This window comes from Chamaea fasciata, unplaced genomic scaffold (genome assembly GCF_029207755.1).
Source record: "Chamaea fasciata isolate MVZ Bird 193981 ecotype frontalis unplaced genomic scaffold, bChaFas1.0.hap1 SCAF_1, whole genome shotgun sequence".
Lineage (NCBI taxonomy): Eukaryota > Metazoa > Chordata > Aves > Passeriformes > Sylviidae > Chamaea > Chamaea fasciata.
In genome coordinates this window covers 107,909,220-107,930,989 of record NW_027094086.1, presented here as the reverse complement: position 1 = coordinate 107,930,989, position 21,770 = coordinate 107,909,220, and the positions used below count along the sequence as shown (strand labels likewise).

Below are 21,770 nucleotides of genomic sequence, written 5' to 3'. Positions count from 1 at the left end.
TACCTGGCATGATGCAATGGTAACTATTGCTTTTTCCATCATAAACCCAAAAATCTCACATGCATAAGGTCAGAATCACCTGGTATTGTCAGTGCAGTGGTGTTTCTTCAATGTGCCTTTTTCCATTACAAACAGATGTACCCTTAAATTATAGTAGTTCTGTTCTCCTATTAGTAACCCATTACAGCCTAAGACTAAATCAGCAGGCCAGTCTTCTCTTCTAATGAACACTGTAGGTTATTTAGTTCTTAGTTTATGTGCTTAGAACAAAAGCCAGTGATTTAGCAACAAATTTTCTGTTTATTCTTTAAATGTGCCATTTGTTGACTCATTTTCACCTGATTAATTGAAGTTTGGGATTGACAAATTATATACCAAAAAAAAGCCCAGTAATACATTATATGGATTTTATATGTATTTTATCAGGATTAATTTTTTTTATGTTGCAGGAAGTTGTAACTGACTTGATGAGACAGATCCAGGAGCTGAGGTCTTCAATTAATCATAAAACTGAGTCCATAGATGGGCTGACAAGAGAGCTCGAGGATATAAATGTATGTTCTGTCATTTTGAAGGACATGGTATCGTTCTTTAGAAATGGGAGGCTATGACATGTCTTATCATGGGTCTCAAATAGTATAACTTGCTGTAGTGTTTTAGAAGGAAACTTCTTTGTTTTGACATGTTGAAATCTTCTGAACATTTTATGCCTAAGGCTGTCTCAAAAACTGAACTCTCTCCACGTGGTGGGTAAAAAGCTGTCTCTGAAGAGACCTATTCACATCCTGTAAACTCCACTCAGCTGACAGTCACATTTAGATTTTCTCAGAAATTGGCAATTTAAGATCTCAACAATTGAAGCTGAATTGTAAATTTATTTTTGATGGAGTGAATTTTTATGTTGCTGGTATTACTATATTCTACATCTGGAAGCAAGTATAAAGAACTAAAACTGTGTATTTGAATAGCTATGAATAAATATGATGCTTCTTCTTTATTAGAATAGGTCTGGTTTGAAAACTGATAGAGCAACCAACAGAATGCTTTACATAATATGTGTCAACCATGAATTCAAAAGGTTCTATAGAAAAATGTTGATGTTGATTTCTAAATATGGCTATTTCTTTAATAATGGTTTTAGTGGGTAATATGTATTGTGGTGGCTAATTCACGTTAATAATCTTTTTGTATAATTCTGACAACTTATCTCTACAAACAGTTTGTATAATTTAGCAAGTAAAATATATCATTCTGGTTTTAGTAATTGACACTAATTTCTAAATGTAGTTGTCATCATAAGATTTGTGATGTACATTTATTTGTCTTCTGTTTTCCAACTTTACCTTTATGTTTTTCTAATATATTTTAAATTTAATTGAATGCTTTTTGTAGTACAAGTATAATACTGTTCTGGCTGCAAAAGAAGAAAGCAAGAGAATCATAGAAGATCAGGAAGAGAAGATTGAAGAACTGAAGGAAGCCTTGGAAGGAAGAGAAATAGCTGATAACATTGAGGTAAAAAACCTTAATGTTGGTGTATCATGATTCTTTGTTCAACCACACCAATTGGATGTGGTTTTGCTTAAAATGTTCATGTAAAACTTAACCTCATTTTAGTTCAAACTATAGCTAGTTAAGCTGTTCTTAAAAGAATTTTTCATGAGATACCTGACAAATTCTGTTAAATTATCATGTTACTTGACATAAATATTTTATAAGCTACTTCATAAAAGCCTATGCTAAAAGCCTGGTTTAATTTTGTTAAGGCCACTAAGGAATCATCAGCTGAATTTAATGGCAGCTTTAGATGATGCAGCTGAGAAATTAAAATACGTAGAAGAATATATTATGTTCTACAATGTCTCTTCCCCCACTGCACTATATTCAGCAATATCTTTTCGTTACTCATAATTTTAACTAAAAGCTCCACCTGCTGGAAACAGATCTAGGGCACATATTTGCTTCAAATGGTGTTTTGCTTTTTAATATTGTTTCATTCTTTAACTCTGCCTTTTCTCTTACTGCTGTCACCATTATTTTGTTGAACATGACCATCAGTCAAAACACTAGCACCTCCTTACATGTAATTCCTACGAGATCATCTGTGATTAGATTTGCTAGCAATCATATAGCACCAATACAGTCTTCCAGGGAGGTGTGTGTTTCTTAAAGGACATTAAACATAATGAAAATGTGTTTTAAAATAAACAGACTGTGTTAATAATCATATCTAAAAGTGACATTCTGAAACCCAAAGCTGAGTTGTCTGGCAAATGGATCACTTTGGGATTTTTGGCTTTTTTTAACCTAAGTGCCAGTTCCTGTTTCAATGTTATCCTTGGGTATATCTGGCTCCTGATAAAATTATAGTGTTTCTCCTTTACTTTATACTTCAGTTACTGATTTCATCATGTTTTCTTAACTGGACAAGAACTAATCACAGGTGGCATTTAAAATACTAAATGAAGTTTCTTCTTATGTTTTAACAAATCTTCTTTAGGTATGATGCCCCATCAGATAGGGTGGGAGTACAGATCCCAGGATAAATCCAAAGGTATCTGTGGAATATCAGAGCAATAAAAAGCTGTAATCACTTCAGCGTGGATTAAAATCTATACATTCTTTTCTGGTTTCTTATTTAGAGAACTGTATATCTTTTTTAATACATATTATATTTTAAAATAGTGATTAATTCCGAAGATCTTCCACTAGAATTTAATTGTTACTATACTGGGGAAAAGTTCTCGTTTTTGTTCTGCAACCAAGACCAAGGATATGAAAACATGCTAAAGTAAATTTATAGATGAACGCTTGCTACAATTCATGATGAAAAAGTGGAAGGAAAAGGGAGATGCTTGTAGCTGTTATCAATCTTGGCACCAATGACAAAACATCTTGAAACAACTGACTTAGAGCAATAACTTTAACATTTCTTTTTTACTTATCCAATGACTTAAAATAGAGGGACCTTCTGTGTGAAGAGTTGCGTCACACTGCTGATCAGCTGACAAGTCTGACAGAGGCCTCTAAGAAACACGATGCACTGCTCCAGTGTGCACAGGAAGACATAGCAAAGAAAGAAGCTGTAATCCAGGAACTCAGGGAACAGGTAAAAGAAAGAAATTTTCACAGTTAGTTCATTGAGCTGTGAAATAATTAGGGAGCTGTAGTCAGTTATAGCTTCTGAAAAAGGTTTCACTTGTCATTTTAGAGCATCTGGTGTACAGTACTCTTGTGAAGAGAAATGCTCTTTCTTGTAAAAGAAAGCAGTTCAAAAACTTCTGAACAAAGATTAGGTAACTTTTAATGTTCTGGAAATGTTGTGTAGAGATCACAAAAATGTTTAGTCTGATAGCAGAGTAAAATTATCAGCACCTGTAAGAGCAGAACAGCCTCAGCTTATCAGCAGTGTAATTTAGGGGATTACTTTTTCCCCTGTTCAACACTTATCCACGAACAGTATCATTATGCAATAAAGATAACTGTTCAGCTCTATAAATTATGCAATGGTTTGGAGCTGCTGCAGACTAAATAGCTGTATTAAACCTTTGTTCAGATTTTAGCTCTAGTTGCCACGACTATCATAGTGCTAAGTAATATATTTGTGTTGGCAAAGACTCTTGAGTTGTGTTTAGAAAGAGGATTTCTTTTGTCAAGTTAGCATATCCTCTTGGGAAAACTGATCAAATCTATACCATGAAAATCTTTGTATGAAATCATGTTTTGACCAGTAATGTTTGTCAACCAAGTTCATAACAGCTTTTTTTTTTTCTCTGTTAGCATGCCCTTTGAAAGGCAGATTGTGTTAGTAAGGCAAGAAAATCAAATACTAGCAAGAACAAAATGAAGATGAACAACAAAGTAATTAGACGTATAGATACTTTCAAAAATGCTTGTTGCATACAGCTATTGAAAGTTTAACATGATTACCTAAATATAGAATAGTGAAGTCTTTGTTAATCTAAAATAACTTGTGGTATACTTAAGCTTGCTCCAAGTAGAGATCTGAGTGCTATTTTGTTTCCTATGTTGTGTGTATTACAAGCTACTTTAATTCTTACTGTGTTTCTAATAGTTGGACAAAATGACAGAGGAACTGGAGAACAGGAAGAATGAATATGAATTGAAAATGAAGCAAATAGATTGCTTTGTGGACTCATCTTCAGTAACATTTCCTCAGGTAGGGCATTTGAGACAAACATTTTCACATAGTTTGTAATTATTGATGATTTGTCTGCCAGAAATTTATTAATTTATGTCTCCAATGAAGTATTAAAACATGCAATCAGTACATAGGGAAAACAGTCCTTTATTAATTGTTGGTGTGGTTTGGTTTTTTTGACTTGCCAGTGTCCAAAAACTCCTCCTAACTTTGATGTGAATTTGGCCAAGCTTTTGGAAACTCATGAGCAAGAAATAGCTGATCGAAGGGCCTCAGCAATAAATCTGGAGCACCTTGTGCATGAACTGAATGAAGAACGAAGAGCAAAAAATGATGAAATTCTAAGGCTGAAGGTACTGTGAGTTAATCTCTGCTGGCAATTTGTAAGGTCAAAATAAGACAGACTACAGAGTTCAGTATTTTAATGAGCTCTGCTTAGTGGTATGTCCATTAAAGCAGGAAGGCAGTTTTTGGTTTTCGTTTCACCTAGGCTGGGAACAAGTGGTGACAACTTGCTTGCAATGTCTGTAAATCTCATTTTCCCCAGGACTGTGCTGTTTTCTGTTCATGAATGTCAAATGGTAACATCATTTTTGCTGCTGAAACAGTTCTCAATATTTGCTGCTGAAACTATTCTCTATGAAGTTTCTAATGCAATTATAGATGGAAGGGTGATGCAGATATTTGCCAGAGAACCATGCTTGTTTTCTGATAAATAATTTTTGTCATCCATTTTACTCAAAAACACGTTCAACTGGAAATGAAAACAAGAATTGCAATTTGGTCTTCAAATAAAATGTTTCAAATTTCACTTGCTTAGGAACAATTAAATGAGTTGGAGAACTTACGTCTGGAAATGCAGACATTGGTGGAGAACAACAGGAGTTTACAGAGCCTTGTAGAAGCTCAGAGACCTGGCAAGAACAGGTAAAGTAAAATAAAACATGAAAAATCTCTCTTAACTTGAAATAATTAAGAGAGTTTACAGGTTTTATTTGAAATACAGTCTTACATTGTTTGCCTATTTAGACATTGACTCAAACTTCTCTATGGAGGTTATTTACAGGCTTGTAAACTTTATGGCCCTTAAATCACAAGTTCTTAAATGTAACAAAGTTTTAAAAAGGTAATGAAAACAGAATGTAAAATCATTATATGCATAGTAATTCCTGGGTATTATATGCAGAGTAATTCCTGGGTATTATATATTGCCATGTCACTTGTGTAGTTATGGATCCAGTAGATAAGGAATGTCTAAATGAATGCAACGCAAGTTTCAGTATAGACATAAATGAAATTTTAAAGCCTCCAACATACAATTAACCTTTGGTCTATTCAAACCACAACTCTTGTCAACTAAAAGGAGCAGGGAATTCTTAGTGCATATTCAAATTATATCCCAAAGTCCCAAGTCAAGAATCCAACAAGTGAGGAACATAAAAGTAATTTTTTTTTGTGGAAAAACTTGGTCTAGAAAACCTACCTAAACTGTGAAAAACAAAGCCACAGAATCCTTTGTTCAATGGCAATGTAACCATTGTTGTTTGCCTGTGATTTCCATTTCAATTCACAATACAATTTCAAATGTCTGTTGCAAGCTAAGCAGAAAGCCTTAGAAACAGCATCATTGTTCAGTAACCTACCTGACCTGTTCACAAGATTTTAAGTTACTGAAAACAGTGGTTTTATTGTAATTTGATGCAATTATAAAACTCTTAACCAATTAAGTTTTTCCCATATGGCACACTACAAGGATGAAGTTGGTTTGTGAATTATTTTAATTGTATGTGTTTTCTTATTTCCATCCAATGTCATGTCAATTAAAAACTTACAAAATAAAAATTAGTGAAGTCTTTTGAATACAGAATACTTTTACTTTCTTAACTTGGCAAGACCACTGAGCAGTGATCTTGTAGGAAGTCTTTCTGCAGTCTCCATACACATGAACACTGTGAACTAATAAAATATATACCTCCATCCCAAAGCTGCTCTTGTGGTTTAACCCCAGCCAGCAGCCAAGCCCCACACAGCCACTCACTCACCCCCCCCACCAGTGGGGGAGAATCAGGAGAGCAAAACACAGAAAACTTGTGGGTTGAGATAAAGGAAGTTTAATAGGGAAAGAGAAAGTCACACACAAGCAAAGCAAAACAAGGGATTAATTCCCTGCTTCCCACGGGCAGGCAGCTGTTCAGCCATCTCCACGAGAGCAGGGCCCCTCACACACAACGGTGACTTGGGAAGACAAACACCATCACTCCAAACATCCCTTCTTCCTCCTTTCCTCCCCCCCCCCCCCCCCCACTTTATTATACACTGAGCATGATGCTGTATGGTCTGGAATGTCCCTTTGGTCAGTTTGGGTCACCTGTCCTGGCTGTGTCTCCTCCCAACTTCCCATGCACCCCCAACTTCCCAGCCAGTGTGGCAGCATGGAAAGCAGAAAAGGCCTTGGCTCTGTGTAAGTCCTGCTCAGCAACCACAAAAACATCTCTACATTATCAACCCTGTGTTCAGCACAAATCCAAAACGCAGCCTTGTGATGGCTGCTGTGAGGATGATTAATTCTACCCCAGCCAAAACCAGCACAGCTGTCTAACAAATGGTTGCATATTTATTATATTTGTAATTGTTTCCATTAAAACATTAATTTCTCTATATTCTAATGAAAGAAAATGTGTTTAGATGTTTAAACCCTTCCAGAGTTGTTTCGTGATGTTCAGTATTTTGAGTATGAACATGTGTGAAAACAACTGCAGGCATTTACTGGTTTAATCTGGATAACATGTTTTTACAACTGGTTTCCTCTGTTTGTGAGAAACCTTTTTTTCTCATTCTTCAATTTCCTAGTGATCAGAAGCATGCTGATGTTCAGTACCTTAAAGAGAAAGAGGAAGAGATTGCTGAAGAGCGACTTGCCAAGGTATATTATCCTTCTCACGTCTGTTGCTGTTGACCTGCTGTGAAGTATTAGTGTGATTTTTTTTTGTTGGTTTGATTTTTTTTTGTTTGCATGGCAGCAAAACAAACACCAATTTCTAATGAATTCTAACAGGCACAGCCTGACACTTAGCTCTTAGGATTTCTATCTTGGCCTAACACCAGTGAACTGGGTGTCAGATTGCACAATTAGCAAAAACAGATTCAGATTGCCATATCTGACTCATCCCCAGAGTTGGAAAGTGAAGATTATGTCACTTTCTAAGGTCAGGGCTCTATCAAAGGCAAGTTAATGTCACAGCAGAGGTTTCCATGGATGTCCCAGACAGAAGAGCCCCCTGTTGGAGCTCTACCATGTGTGAGTGGGCAGAGAGACACTGCTGTGGGTCAGCTGTGCTGGCATGAAATGAGAAATAAGTGCCTACAGCAGAGATGAACTTGAAGTGAATATTAGAGATGTGAACTACCAGGTAGTAGGATGATCTGGAATGCGATATGTAGCATCAATTAAGTGACATATTTTTAAACATACATATGTATGTGTGTATATTAAATCTTAAGACTGCATCTAATATTTTTGAACTTTTACAGAATAAAGCAGTGGAAGAAATGCTGAAAATCAAAGCAGAGTAAGTCTAACTATTGTTCCTTGAACTGGTAACTAGTATTAAACTAATTAATGACAGAAAAAAAAAAAAAAAAGATGTATTTAAGCAATAGAAGTCCAAGATCTGAAATGACAAAAGACATAATTTGGAAGTGTTTACACTTCTGCAGGATACCTTGAGTTCTTACTCTTTCCCATCAGTATGTGGCAGTAGCACCTATTGCTTACATACCATTATATCAGGACAATATTTAATGGGTAGAACCTTAAAAACTTAAACTGGAAGGGATGTTTTTAATTGCTTGAAGTTATTTATATGCAGTGAATTGTAATTGCATTCCTTTTCAAACTAAATTGAAATATTGTTCATTTCTTTATTACTATTATAAATGTTTTATAATTTTTAACATAATGTAACTATTTGGGTTTATGCTATTTGTTTCAGTTTCTATGGTTCAGCTTGAAAAATGAAAAATTTTTATTATTAGAGGATTTCTAAATTGTGTTTGCACTATAGGGCAAGTAGTCCTCAAAATTCAAGTGTTTTGTACCTGGGATTGATCATAGCAAAGAAAGAAAATACTGAATTAGTAGATAAAAATTAGTTTGAAAATGTTTGTCCTGCTGTTCTTTTCCTAATCTGTATTGCTTCAGGATTTATTGTGGCTTAATCTCCTAACATGTGAGTTATTTATATTTGATGGAATGCTTTCTATCTAAGTAACTTCTTTTAAGGAGAAAGATAATTCTTATGCACACAGTCATTTCAAAAGTAAATTTATATTAAATTTTCCAGAAACCCTAGTCTGGAAATTAGGGATTATTTTGCTATTTGATGCACTGATTTTGCATTGCTGTCTGGTCTCCAAAACACACTTTATAGCAGTGCTACAGTGTGTCATACAAGCAACTAATGGACAAAGAGGGAAAATATTCGATAAAACAAAACTGATGACAAAATTTTAATGTATGCAATATTTGAACTGATCTCCAAAATTACTCAAGTTCATAAAAACAGTAGACAGGCATATTTTAATATCCTGTCACCTCATCTGCTGAAAATGTTTTAATTCTATCCAAAGTGGCACTCATTCTGTTACCCGGCCAACCCAACAGGCTCAGACCATCTGAACTGCTCAGAGATGCTTTTGAGCAACGAGGCTGTTGGGGGAAAAGCCTCAGACAAATAAGCATTTTAGGGGAAACCTGAAGAGCAGCTGAGTTTAGCTGGAAATTTTACACTCCTTAGGTGAATTAATTCAAAGTGTTCTTGTAGGTGAAGCTTCTGTTTTCAATCATGAGTGGAGTTGTATATCCTGCATTGCAAACAGCACAGTTCCCAAAGAGAAGAGCAGCTCAAAAACACTGCCTATTTGATAGTATCAAACATAAGAACTGTGAAGCAGAATGAAATTTTTCCTTTCTTTAGCACTAAATTCTAAGGCAAATAAAATATCTCAAAATAATGCTTTTAAAGGAGCCTACCTCTGTGTCCAAGACTGACTTAGTAATCCATTTGTATGACCTTTATGTAGGTTATTAATGTTTTCTGATTCTTTTATATTGGCAGATTGGAAGAGACCAAAAATATCCTCAGAATCCAAGAGAAGACCCGTCATGAAATGACTCTGGAGATGGAACGAACAAGGACTTTGGAGCTCAAAGCATTTAATGAGAAAGAAGAAATTAGATCAAAACTGGAGGAAGCATATGAAGAAAGAGACAGGATTGAAAAGGTTACATATACATAATTTTTTTGTCATCTTTACAGGAGAGTCTTATTTAGCAAGGGTACAGCTGTTTTGTTTTGCAGTTTAGTTGTATTTGTGATGTTCTCTGCACTAGTGAAAATCTGGATATAGAAATCACTTAGTACAAATCAAATGGTGCTCTTTTTTTGCGCTTTAGAGGGATCTAACATAGCATCTAAGGAGACATAAGACAAATATGTATTTCCTGAATGAACCAACTCTTGCATCATATGTTACAACAAACTTAAATATAGCTCTAAGGAGCTATTACTTCTGAAAAGAGAAAGGAGAGGCTACTTCTAAGAGGTACACAATGTATTTGTTATTACAGGAAATAGAATTGCTGAGGAAGCAAGTTGACTCACTTGCTGAGGAAAATGGGAAATTACTTGGTCATCAAAACCTGAACCAGAAGATTCAGTATCTTGTGAAACTGAAGAAAGATAATGCTAAACTTACAGAGGTAAGTTGCAGAGTAGATTGCAGATGAAATAATGGCCTGACATAGGAAAGAGCTAAGCTTTGAGAACGAAAACTAGGATTCCTGCTCTTCTGTTGGAGAGGAACAGACATACCTTTGATTTTATGCAGCTGAGTACGTCATGGCTGGTGTGTCTCCTCACAGGCCCCAGACAAGGATCTCCATTTTATTTCCTCAAGTATATAGTGTATAAAACACTTGAACAACTCTAGATATTGCTTGTGTAAAAATTTAAAAAAAAAAAGTGAGGATCATTTCCTTAATATATCCATGGTTTTTTCTCTGTTTTACAGGAGACTGAAAAACTACGAGTTGAAAACGCTTTTTTGAAAGAATCAAGAAAATGTGACATTTGTAGACATTTTGATCAGCTGTAATGACCCAAATAAAACTGCAGAGCCATTTTTTAAAGTTACAGAATAAGCAAAAGTCAATTGTCAAATTTGACTTTTGCTGTGGTTCTGGAATAATCAAATTATTTTAGTTTGCAGATTTTTTTTGCTGGTAACAACTCCAAGTGAAGATTGTTATTCCAGCTCTGTGGGCAGCTTTCAATGACATTTTAACACCTTTTTGTAATTTTTCAATTTAAAAAACTGATTTTGTATAGTTGCTGGGTAGATACTTCCTTGAAACTTCTGTACCTTGCCATGGAAAAGCTTTCTCACTGGGAACACACCTGGATTTTTGTCTCCTTTTGTGCTTTTATTCAGGTTCCTACTTCTTCTGAAATACTACATTTTCCATCAGAGCCAAATTTCAAAAAGCACAATTTCTTTGTGTTTATTTCTTTACTTAAACATAGGATGATTTCCCTGGGTTGCTTAAAAATAATTTTCATGTTGAACTTTGTTCAATAAAGCAGAAATGTGAATTTAGTAACAGGATTGTAAATAATACTATAAATACGTTTTTTGTTTCTGTTCTTTATTTGCAAATAAATGCTTTTCAAACCTTTTTTCTGTTAGTATAGACTTAGAGTTCTGTATTAGCATTGTAGAAATTCCAAGCATTTTGCTACCATTTTCTTATCAAAGAAGTAAAAAATGTTAGGAAAGAAGATGTGAAAATATGCAGAATATTTTAGGAGTACAGCATAAGTTCATTTAATCGCACTTAAATATTTCTTGCAAATAACTGAAATGTTTTTTACTGGAACAAAAAATGTTGATTTCTACAGAAATATCAAACTAGGTTGTTTTTTTTTTTACTGCCACTAATCCTATCCTTTCGTTTTCTGGTTAATTCATGCAACACTGGTTTTGACCACAAGTGCTGGGGCAAAAGGGAATAAAAAGAAAAGACGTGTGTGGTAAAGGGCAGGATCTACCTAATGACTTCCTACATTACTTGGCTGAGGGGCAGAAGACTTTCCACCACCTTATCTATGAATTTTAAGTTACAGATTTGTTCCTACTTAAGATGTGAAGTACAGAAATGAAAAGCTGGCCTCCAAGGGAAGAGGTGTGACTCGAGGTCAGAACTAGCACGGATGAGGAGCACACAGGCCAAGAGGGATTCATCAAGGATGCTTTTAGTTGTGACTGCCATGTTCTAGGTTTACAACTGTTCCTTTCCTGTCTGTTTCTGGACTATTTTCATGTCGACAGAGGCTTCTGCCCTTTTCCTGTGTTGTATGTGGCCACAGCAGGCGCGGCGTTGCCCGCCCCGTGCTCTCCTGTTTGTTTCAATAAAGCCTTTGTACATAAGCCACGGTGCCCACGTGCTCTTCCCTCGCTCGGGGCCGGGCCCGCCCGTGCGCGGGGCGGCGCTGGCGCTGCGCGGGGCCGTCAGGGCCGGGCCGGGCCGGGCCGGGCCATGCGGGCGGGGGCCGGGGCGGCGGCGGCGGCCGCGGGGGGCCTGGGGGCGGCGGCGGCCGCCCTGGCGAAGCTGGCGCTGGGCCCGGGCGGGGAGGCGGCCGGCGGTTCGGTAAGGAAGGAGGCAGGCGGTGCTTGGGCGCCCCCAGTTCCCGTGCGCCCGCCCCGCAGGCGACACTCGGCGTCAGGGCTTGCGCCGCTCATCGCGGCGGTGGAGGGGAAGGAGCGCGCTGCTTTTCCTGGGGCGCTCCCAGGGGCTGCCCTGGATTTGCAGGGAAAGGGGGGCGGTGTCGGAGAGCGGAGCCGTGACTCACCCCTGGGAGAGCCCAGCCTTGCGGGGCTGACTAATGCCAGGGGCCGATGCAAACGGCGGGGAGAGCGCAGCGAGGCGGGCGGGCGGGCGTGCAGGGAATGAGCGGGGTACGGGAATGTCCCGAACCAAGCCCAACGCTGGGAGCCCATTTGCGGTCCTTCTACGTCAGCGTTACTTTAAAGCAGGATGTTGGTATGACTGAGCTTCAAATGCTTATTCTCAGCCCACTGTTTTGCTGATAGCAGCGTCCTTCCCCCTTCTATTCTGTCTCAGTTCAGCCCTGACCAGAGCAGAGAGGTGGAGCCCTTGATTCCCACTGTGCTTCTCTTCGGGTGTTCGTTGGTGATGATCTTTATCTCGGTCGTGTTTCACAAACATCCATGCTTGAGGTTACGTGGGGCTGCTGGCCCTTCACCTCAGAGATAGTGTCCTTAGCTCCAGGAGTGACCTCTGGCACAGCCACGGCACAGGTGGAGATGGGCACCAGGTTGTGTGAGTGGGGAGAGGAGGAAGGCAGCATACATGTATCCTAAAAGCCCTTCGGTGAGATTCATTTCGGCATAGCTTGTTACTCATGTGGCAAATGTACATTTCGATTTGAAATCCAACCTTACATCAAGGAAAAAAGAAAAAAAAAAAAAAAAAAAAAAAAAAAAAAAAAAAAAAAAGACATTGACCTGTGTGATTATTAGAGAGGGTTAAAAAGGCAAAAAACTCAGTACCTGCCAATCCTGTTGATCCTTTCTGATATCTCAGAAGGGGTGGTAGAAAGGAGAATCGAAACAAAAATTTGAATCCTGATACTCTTCCCCCCACTCCTAAAATACCCAAACTGTGCTCCGTACTGACAAAATGGCAGAGTATGGAATCACTGAAAATGTTGACAGCATCTTTTCTGAGTATTTTGCTGTGTTGAAATTTATTAAAATATTTCCCATTTGTTCAGGGGGAACTTTTTTTTTTTTTTTCTTTTGAAGTGCTGTGACAAATTGTCATGTCACTGGATGTGGAGTGTTGCTGGAAGATCAAGGATGATGATCCCTCCCCTCTGCTTAGCCCTAATGAGGCCACACCTGGAGTTTTGGGTCTAGTTCTGAGCTCTCCACTGCAGAAAGGAGATGGAGCTACTGGAGAGTTCAGCAAAGTGTCATAAAGATGATGATGAGACCAGAGTATCTCTTTCCTGAGGAGAGACTGAAAGAGCTGGGCCTGTTCATCCTGGAGAAGAGAAGATTCAGGGGGATCTTTTCAACATGTACAAATAATTGCAGGGAGGGCTCACAAAAGGATGAAGCCAGGCTCATTCCAGTGGTGCTCAGTAACAGGACCAGAGACAGTGGGTGCATGCTGAAATACAGATGGTTCCCTCTGAACATCCAGAAACCCCTTTTCACTGCGAGGGTGACCAGGCACTGGCACAGGTTTCCCAGGCATGTGTCAGAGTCTCCATCCTTGGAGATACTCCAATACTGTCTGGACACGGACCTGGACACCTGCTGGAGTGATGAGGTTGGACCAGATGAGCTCCAGAGGTCCCTTTCAACCTCAGCCATGCTGTGATTCTGTGACTGTTTCTATTTTCTGGGCAGATTGGTTTTTTTCAGTTTTCAGGTCCATTCTAGGTGACAATTATTAATTAAATTGATCAGCTTAGCTGTAAAACTAGCCAAGTTTTGTGTAAATGCCATAATCTTTCTAGTAGCTTAAATTGCACAGGATTGTAGGTGCATAAGTGTTTCAGAGGGCTCTCTTTGAATCCTGCACGCATGTGGCAAAGGCATTTCTGCAGAGCAGCTGTGAGGGGACAGAAATTCAAGGGATTTTGTGTTGGAGGAAGAGCTGCAGAAATCCCACAATACCTGCAATAGCAGCCATCACTCGTGCAGCCTCGAGCACGGCAGCGAAAAGTGTATTGACACTTCTAAGAGCTGATGTTGCAGGGTAGGAGGATACTCCATGGCACCACAGGGATGGATTTCCTGGCCAGAAGGATGTGTTGTGGTGGCCCAGCCTGAGAGTGACCTGACCAGGAAGGGTCATTGCACTTGAACAAAAGTTCTTTGCTTTCTCCGCTCCCCTGCCAGTCGTCATCTAAAATTACTTCTGCCACTTCAGCAGTGATTCTGGATTATCTGAAATGTACACTGAAATTAATCTTTGCTTAGAAAAGCAATCAGAACAGTAATCCTTGACTCATTGGGGTGGCTCAGCTGAGCCCTTAGCAGGGGAGGAATTTATCTCCCTCCTTCCTTGTGGGGAACATGTGGGGATGTTCCTGTCTCTCTGTGTATGATGACCACTCTGCTGCCCTGGGAACAGAGGAACTTGACCTTTCTCTGATAACCTTCCTTCTGGGCATGTGCCACTGGCAGCTGATTTCCCTGGCTCTGCATTAGGAGATCAGAAGAAGCCATGGGTTCTGGGTCACTTCTGAAGGTGGCATAGTTGCTGTGATGGTGGGAGGAGCCAGCTTTGCTTCACCGCTGGTGGTCTCAGACTAGCTCGAGTCTGGCAAGATCTCTGGAGGTCTCTAGTCCAACCTCTGCTTACACATGACCTTCTCCAGTTAAATTTTAAGTACTTAGAAGGTTGGAGAGCCCATGACCTCTGTTCCAGTGCTTGATCACCTTTGCTTTTCCTCGTAACAGATTTCATTTGTTCCAAACTTTACTTGTTGCCTCTTGTCATATCCAAATGGACCTTGGAGAAGAGCCTGGGCTCCATCCTTCTACACCTCGGGCCAATGGTTGAAGGCAGTAACAAGATTTCTTAAGGCCTTTTCTTTACCTCAGCAGCCTAGTCTCTTTCTGATCCAGAAATATGCCCAAGTTCGGTGAATTGTAGAGAATTGTTTTCCCCTCTCATCCCTATTCCCAAGTCTGCTTACTCACTGGAGGTGTCTGGATGTACATAACTCCCTGAGGAAAGTAAAACTGCCAGGTCATACAGGCGGAGGGTGAAACTGGGAGGAAACCCCATCCTGTGGTGAGCCCTAACACAGCAGTTTTCTTCCTCAGGGGCGCGGTAGTAGCTGGACATGGTTGTCCCTCTCACCCATGCACACAGGGTTTTCCAGGGTGTTAGTAATAAAACAAAGTGATTCACTGGTGGGAATCGTTCTGAATCTTTACTGCTGCCCTGATCAGTTGCAAAAGTTGGAGACTTTTGCCACAAGTGAGGCAAAATGAGGCTGCACACCTGCACCATCCCTCACTGGAGTGGGATTAGCCTCGGAGATCTTGTGCCGACCATCAAGAATGGATTTGCTTTGCATTGTTTTCCTTTTAACTTTGTACTGCCATATCACTTGCTTCAGAAAACTATGGGCTCCCCCACAGTTTGCAATTAGTAGTTTCTTCTTCTGAGTGGAAGCAGGACACAGTTGGTGGACCCCCTTGATTTGGGCAGCTGGCAGGAGGACACTGCAGCCATTCCCGCAGGGTAGGTGCCACCTCTGAGCTGTACTTGGTGGCTTCAAACCTGCATTTCTGTCTGCCTCAAGATGGATCCCACCATGGACTGAAAGGTGACAGGCTATGAAGCTGCGATTGCTACGGGCTTAGACAAAGCTTTGCTTTCACTTGTCACTCTTTGTGAAAGTTGTGATCTCCCTTGGTGTCTTCACATCAACTACATGGTACCCAGGGGGCTGGGGAGGTGGCTTCAGCTGCTCAACTAGGAAGGGGTGGGGGGCGCTGTGAATGATGCTGGCTTTTTAGGTTCAACTGTGCCCTTTTTTCAGACTGAGGCAGTTACACATCTGGTAAGGTTGTCTAAGGAGAGAGATCTTTCTTGGGGCCCTTGAATTCAGAATTGGTTTTATTGCTACTAAATGCTAGAGCAGAGACCCCTCAGTAAACCTCACTACTCTCCAGTGAGTGTGCAAAACAAGGCATGAAGCCACTCAGCTCTTCCTTTCCTCCCAGAGATCCTGCTCTACTCTCACTGCAGCAGTAGGGCAGGCCAGGTCCTGGGAGTTCGTAAGGACAAGTGCTTTGGGACCATGCACGTCTTGGTTCACATTCACAACAGTTGGGTTCTGGAGCACACGCAGTGCCAGTATGTACATCTCTGGTGTTTGTCTGACTGAATTTGACCCTTTTCCATACATCACGTGGTAAGTGAAGGGCGTTTATGGGCATTGTGTGTGGCAGCATGTGAGCTGGAGAGCTTTCTGCAGATTGCTGTCTGGTATGGTAGCTGCTGCACCTTATCCCAGCACTTCTCAGCTTGTAGTGTGAGGCTGGACTTGCAGCAGGACATGGCAGGCTCACAGCCTGTCCAGAGCTGTTTCCGCATTTCCATTTCCTTCTGTGATTTAATATATTCATCTTCATGTAATACCAGCTGTAATTCGGTTTTAAAAGCCCACACCATTAGGTATGGCTCCAAAGTGCCCATGAATTATTGAGGTTGAATAAATGGAGGGTGAAAATATAGGGTTTTCCATTCTGTCCTGCAGCTGCCAGTGTTGCTTCGCCTCAGCTGTGTTGGCCTGGTGTTTGTGTGCAATGCAATGATGTGGACAGTCTTCACAAAAGCCTTACGACTCTCCTCCTCCTCAGCTGCTGCCTCTGTGACAACGACAGCCTCCAACTTCATCTCTTCAGTGAGTAGATCCCTTCCCCAGATGCTGAAGCCTGAGGAGCACAGCAGGGTGGGAGTGCCTATGCTGGTTGTAGCTCATCTCCCGGTGCAACCAGCATCACTGGCCACAGAGGGAGAGTTGCAGGCAGATGTGAAATGATGATGTCAGGCCTCAGCTGCTCTGATAGTTGTTCAGGGCACAGGTGGTAGAACTTTCCTGGGTGGTGCAGGAGAAAGGATGCTGCTGCCCAGCACAATGCCTTGCAGCAGCAACACAGTCTACTGAACTTTTCTAACTGCCAGTGGGAGCTGGAGCTGGGAGCTTTGCTTCATTTTCCTTTTCCTTTGCAGTACCTCACTTGTGACAAGCCAGAGTCACCATACCTGGGTGTGAAGATGCATCACCTCTAGTGACAGCAAGAGTCTTTGACCCACAGGTTTTTTCCACTTGCTTTTCATTCTTGGCAGCAGTCTACCTTGTTTCTGTGCTCCAGCTGGCAGACAGCTCATGGTGGTGTCCAGTAATCGACAGTAATAATAAATGTCCAGTCAGTGGGAGATTTGGCTCCTGAGAAGTGCTGGGAGAGCAGCAAAGCACATTGCTCCTCTGCCAAATCCTGCTTTGGGACCACGATATGGCTGTGCTTCCAGGCTGGTGGTGGAGTTGGTCGTCTCCAGCATCACCTTCAGCAGCCAGCCATTCCTATTGGTCATCCCAATAGGAGTTTCCTTAACCAGCTTTTTTCCAGGGCTGTCTCTCCCAGAAGTCCTCACAGCTCTGGCAGCACAAGAAGCCTTGGGGCAGCTTGGCCCAGCAAAGCTTTGTGTCTCTCTTTTCCTTCAGGCTATCCTGGGAAAATTGCTCTTCGGGGAGACCTGGACACCTCTGTGGTGGGTTGGCCTCGCCATGACAGTCTGCGGCCTCATGCTGCTGCACACGGCTGCACCCCAGCTGGTGCAGGTCCCAGCGGAGAAGAAGGAATGACAGCTGCTGGAGGGGTCACAGTGCCATGCCACCCCTCTCCAGCCTGGCTCATGACAGCATCCCCAGTCCCCACCGGCCTCTGAACGCGTCGGCCACCGAGCTGCTGACCCTGCCCACTGCTCATCTGCTGACTTGCAAAATCACGTTGGTCACATCTTTCCTGGTGGTGGTGTGGTGGCAGTGACAGCCTCGGAGGGAGCTGGTCAACTCTGAGTCAGTACTGTGAAAATCAGGGCCAGAGGCCATCAGCCACTCCTCCTCTTCACACCCTGTGACTGTGGAGCTTTCCCAGTTTGGGGAATGCTGAAAGTAAACATGGTGGCTGTGAAAGGTGTTTGTGCATCAGTTTTTTTCCATGGAAGGACCTATCCCAAAATAGAAAAGCAGTCAGAATTAGATGTTGATGCAGATTTTCTGCTCTGCTGTTCCTGACTTTCAGTCTCTTGAAATGGTTCTATGCCCACTGCTACCTGAAGGGTTGTGGAGACTTTCATTAATTCCTTCAGCTTCCTCTATCAGTTACATACACCTCTTAACTTGCCATTTGTATCTGACATCCAGAATTTTCACTTACCCATTCCTGACGTTACTCACTGTAAGGTTGCTGCTCTTGCCTTTAAACCTTTACCCAAAATAAGGTTTTGATCACCATTCCTGCTTTGTGTAGGTCAAAATAATTTTGGGACAGTTCAACAGGCAACTGCTTTCACTTGGAATGTCCATGTTCAACACACCCCCCTCCCCACTCAAGTTAACAATTGCTTTAATGTTTGGTAAAAGGGAGTTTATTAAGACATGTTTTTTCTACACCTCTGGATGATGCTTTTTCCAGTTCTTTGTATTTCACTTAACTTATTCCCATTCATGTGATGTGATTAACCAGATCACTGGTACCCAGGTATCAGCTAAATTTTGCATCAGTGATTACTCCACGTTCAGGTGTCAATTTGGTGAATGTGTCACAAATCATCATTTGTAAGGTGTCAGCTTCATTCCCCTGGCCACTCTTTTTTTTTTTTTTTTTTTCCCTTGGAAGTTCTTCAGTTGGAATCCTAATTAAGAAATAATAATGATGCCTATAAATGTATGCATCATGCTGGCGATACCACTTGTTTTCTCTGGGCTCGCCAGGTTGTCTCTGTCATCTTGTAATGACAAGAGGTGAGTCACGGTTGTGGCATGTGCAGAAAACCTAAGGACACGTTTCTCTGAGCGTCTTTATCAGAACCTGTCAGGTCTGTCATGACTGGTAGGTCTGCGCTGTGTCAGGCGTAAAATAGACTTGTGGATGGAGATGCCACCGGAGCTGGGCTTGTGCCTTTTTCTTCTTTTACTCAGAAGAGTCACTGTCTCACAGAAGAGGCCAAGAGGCGTTTGCTCCATTCCCTGCCGTTCCAGCTCACCACATCTGGCAGCCATGTCCCAAGAGGGGCAAAGCCTTTGCCTCTCCCCACAGTCTGCTCTCAGGTCTTCCCGTCAAAGGGGGGAGCTGCATATGTGGTGGGGGAGAGGGCAGAGAGCTCTGGGTGGCAGCAGCGGGAGGGTGGGAAGCTGAGACCGGACACAGGGACCCAGCATCCCTCATAGGTCTGCAGACCTGACAGCCAGGAACCATGCGTTTCTAAGTACATCAGGTCTCCTTAGATCTTCATGCATGATGGGAAATTAATGAAACCTGATTTATTTGCCCTTGTCATTAACCCTCAGCCAGCTGTAAGCCATGGCTGCCTTCATGCAAATAGCAGTACAAGGACTAGGCTCTCTGGTTAATTTGGCTGTTGTCCCATTTCCTTATAAATCATTTGGAAAGCTTTTTAACCTGGACTATCTCAAAACTGACATTTCTTTATTACAGTCATTGTTGGAGGTCAAAGTTTAGGAGGTGTTTGTTCGGAAGTGGAAGGCGTGCAGAAGGTGTGAGCAGCACTTTACTTGGTGATGCTCACCTTAAGGCGGATGAATATATAAACCAGGGCTGTAAATTCTCTCATAAATACTTGAAGGTGGGAACAGAAGTAAGTTTTCCTCCAATTCCCATGGGAAGAGAAGATTGCCAAGAAGGGTTCATTTTATGACAGAATCCCACCTCTCTTGTGTACACATGGCCATGTCTGCCATTGTGGCCAGGGCTGCAAGAAAAACTGGAATCACTGTGTGGCAAAGCAGTGCACTTCTGATAAACCATCCATGTGGGATCATCCAAAATGTGGCTGAAGGTAATAAAAAAGGGGGGGAGGGGATTTCCAAAATAAAACTGTGTCCAAAACTGAGTATCTGATTTTTTTAATTTACAGATATTTTAGACCATGCACACACCCAAAAAAAGCATTCTGAGACTAACAAATGAGCTGTGTTTGACAAGTCAGAGGTTCAGATGTGGTGGACCTTGTGAGGTGGCTGAAAATCATGGCCAACTCCAAGACTTTGGTTTACTGGGGCAGAAGGTGGGTTACCGTTAGGTGGGAACTACAGCAGTGTGCTTGCATAGATTTTTTGCTCAGTTGAGGCAAGGTATTATTAGAGAAGAGTCTTGGGCAAATGTTTCCAGTCAAATTCCAGAAAAATACGCTTCTGTGTGCACATCTCACAGAAACAGTGTTGTATCTACAGCGCTGGTGGATAGGGGCAAAGCCATGGACATTGCCTACCTGAGCTTGTGCAAAGCATTAGACAGTGTCCTGCATGACATCCTTGCCTCTGAATTGGAGACATGGATTTGATCCCAGGCACACCTACAAGTTGGGGAGAGACATGACTGACAGCAACCTTGTGGAGAAGAACTTACGGGTGGTGGCTGACCAGAAACTTAACATGAGCCAGCAGTGTGGGCTGCCAGCCCAGAAAGCCAAACAAATCCTGGGCCGCATCTAAAGGAGCATGGCCACTCTGCTCTCATGAGACCCCACCTGTGGTGCTGCATCCAGCTCTGGTGCCCCTGACAGAGGAAGAACATGCAGCTGTTGGAGCAAGTCGAAGAGACCACAAGATTGAAAAGAGGACTGAAGCACCTGCCCTATGAAAGCAGGCTGAGAGCATTGGTGCTGTTCAGCCTGGAGAAGGGAAGGTTGCATGGAGACCTCATAGCAACCTTCTAGTATCTGAAGAGGGCCTACAGGGAAGCCAGAGAGGGACTCTTCATCAGGAACTGCGTGATAGGATGAGGAATAATGGATACGAACTGTAGGAAGGGAAATTTAGGTTAGATAGATGGAAAGAAATCTTTTCTGGAACAGGTTGCCCAGAGAAGCTGTGGATGCTCCATCCCTGGCACTATTCAAGTTGGATGGAGCTCCAGGTTGGATGGAGCTCTGAGCAGCCTGGTCTAGTGGAAGGTGTCCCTCCTCCTGGCAGGGTGTTTGGAACTAGATGATCTTTAAGGTCCCTTTCAACACAAACCATTTCATGATTCTGTCACCTCCCAAGTGCTGGCCGTAATGAATCTTTCCTGCACCTACCTGTCATTCTCAAACACAACACTTAGTTTTTCAGCATCTTGTTCATCATCAGGCATGGGCATACCATGTCAGTAAAAAGTAGAAGAAGCAGGTGCATAGTTAACAGGAAGGCTCACAATGACACTCAGAAAGATTCGAATAAGAATACTTGAATTAGTGGTGGGAAGCATTAGAAAAATCTGTTGTATAAACAAAGTCCAGGAGTATTGTATTCTAAGGTAAACAATGTCTCATATACCTTTACAAGGAACAAAGCCAAATAATAGTTTCAGTTGAACCTTAGACCATAATTTGACTGATTAGATAAGGAAATATACATAAAAACTTTTAAATTACCCTGTTGCCATTGACAAGGAGTCACTGAAAGTTTGTACAGCATCTCAGACACAGCATGTAATGAAATCACTTGAAGGATGGTATGTTTGCCCAGGTTATAACTATTTGAAGTAGATGCAATAAATGAGTTTGGTGAATTGTTCTGCCGAGTTTGGTATATTCAAATTTTTCCAGGAATTTGACTCAGTGCCCTCTGTTGACCCTTCAGAGGCCTTAAATGATCACATTGCAAGAGTGTGCCACACACACACATAATTACACGATCTTGCAGGCAGTGGAGTATTTTTGAAGAAGGAAGTCCTGTGACACAACATACACAGCATACCTGAAGAGTGG

General features: G+C 41.6%; 2 protein-coding genes across 2 annotated transcripts in view; both read left to right on the top strand.

The window, feature by feature from the left end:
- The window catches only part of KIF15 (kinesin family member 15), a 34,885-nt gene extending 23,986 nt beyond the window's left edge, over nt 1-10,899 (top strand). The window contains exons 25-35 of the mRNA XM_066192847.1: nt 450-554; nt 1,393-1,515; nt 2,963-3,109; nt 4,076-4,180; nt 4,351-4,515; nt 4,983-5,089; nt 7,013-7,085; nt 7,694-7,731; nt 9,280-9,445; nt 9,792-9,923; nt 10,235-10,899. Coding sequence (XP_066048944.1) covers nt 450-554; nt 1,393-1,515; nt 2,963-3,109; nt 4,076-4,180; nt 4,351-4,515; nt 4,983-5,089; nt 7,013-7,085; nt 7,694-7,731; nt 9,280-9,445; nt 9,792-9,923; nt 10,235-10,318 — 1,245 coding nt within the window. The 3' untranslated portion in view covers nt 10,319-10,899. The remainder of the gene's footprint in view (nt 1-449; nt 555-1,392; nt 1,516-2,962; nt 3,110-4,075; nt 4,181-4,350; nt 4,516-4,982; nt 5,090-7,012; nt 7,086-7,693; nt 7,732-9,279; nt 9,446-9,791; nt 9,924-10,234) is intronic.
- An 860-nt stretch (nt 10,900-11,759) lies between these two features.
- On the top strand, nt 11,760-21,544 carry TMEM42 (transmembrane protein 42). Its single transcript, XM_066192834.1, has 3 exons — nt 11,760-11,870; nt 16,534-16,680; nt 17,503-21,544. The coding sequence occupies exons 1-3, from the start codon at nt 11,760-11,762 to the stop codon at nt 17,641-17,643; spliced, it is 399 nt and encodes a 132-aa protein (XP_066048931.1). The 3' UTR covers nt 17,644-21,544.
- The last annotated feature ends 226 nt before the right edge of the window (nt 21,545-21,770 follow it).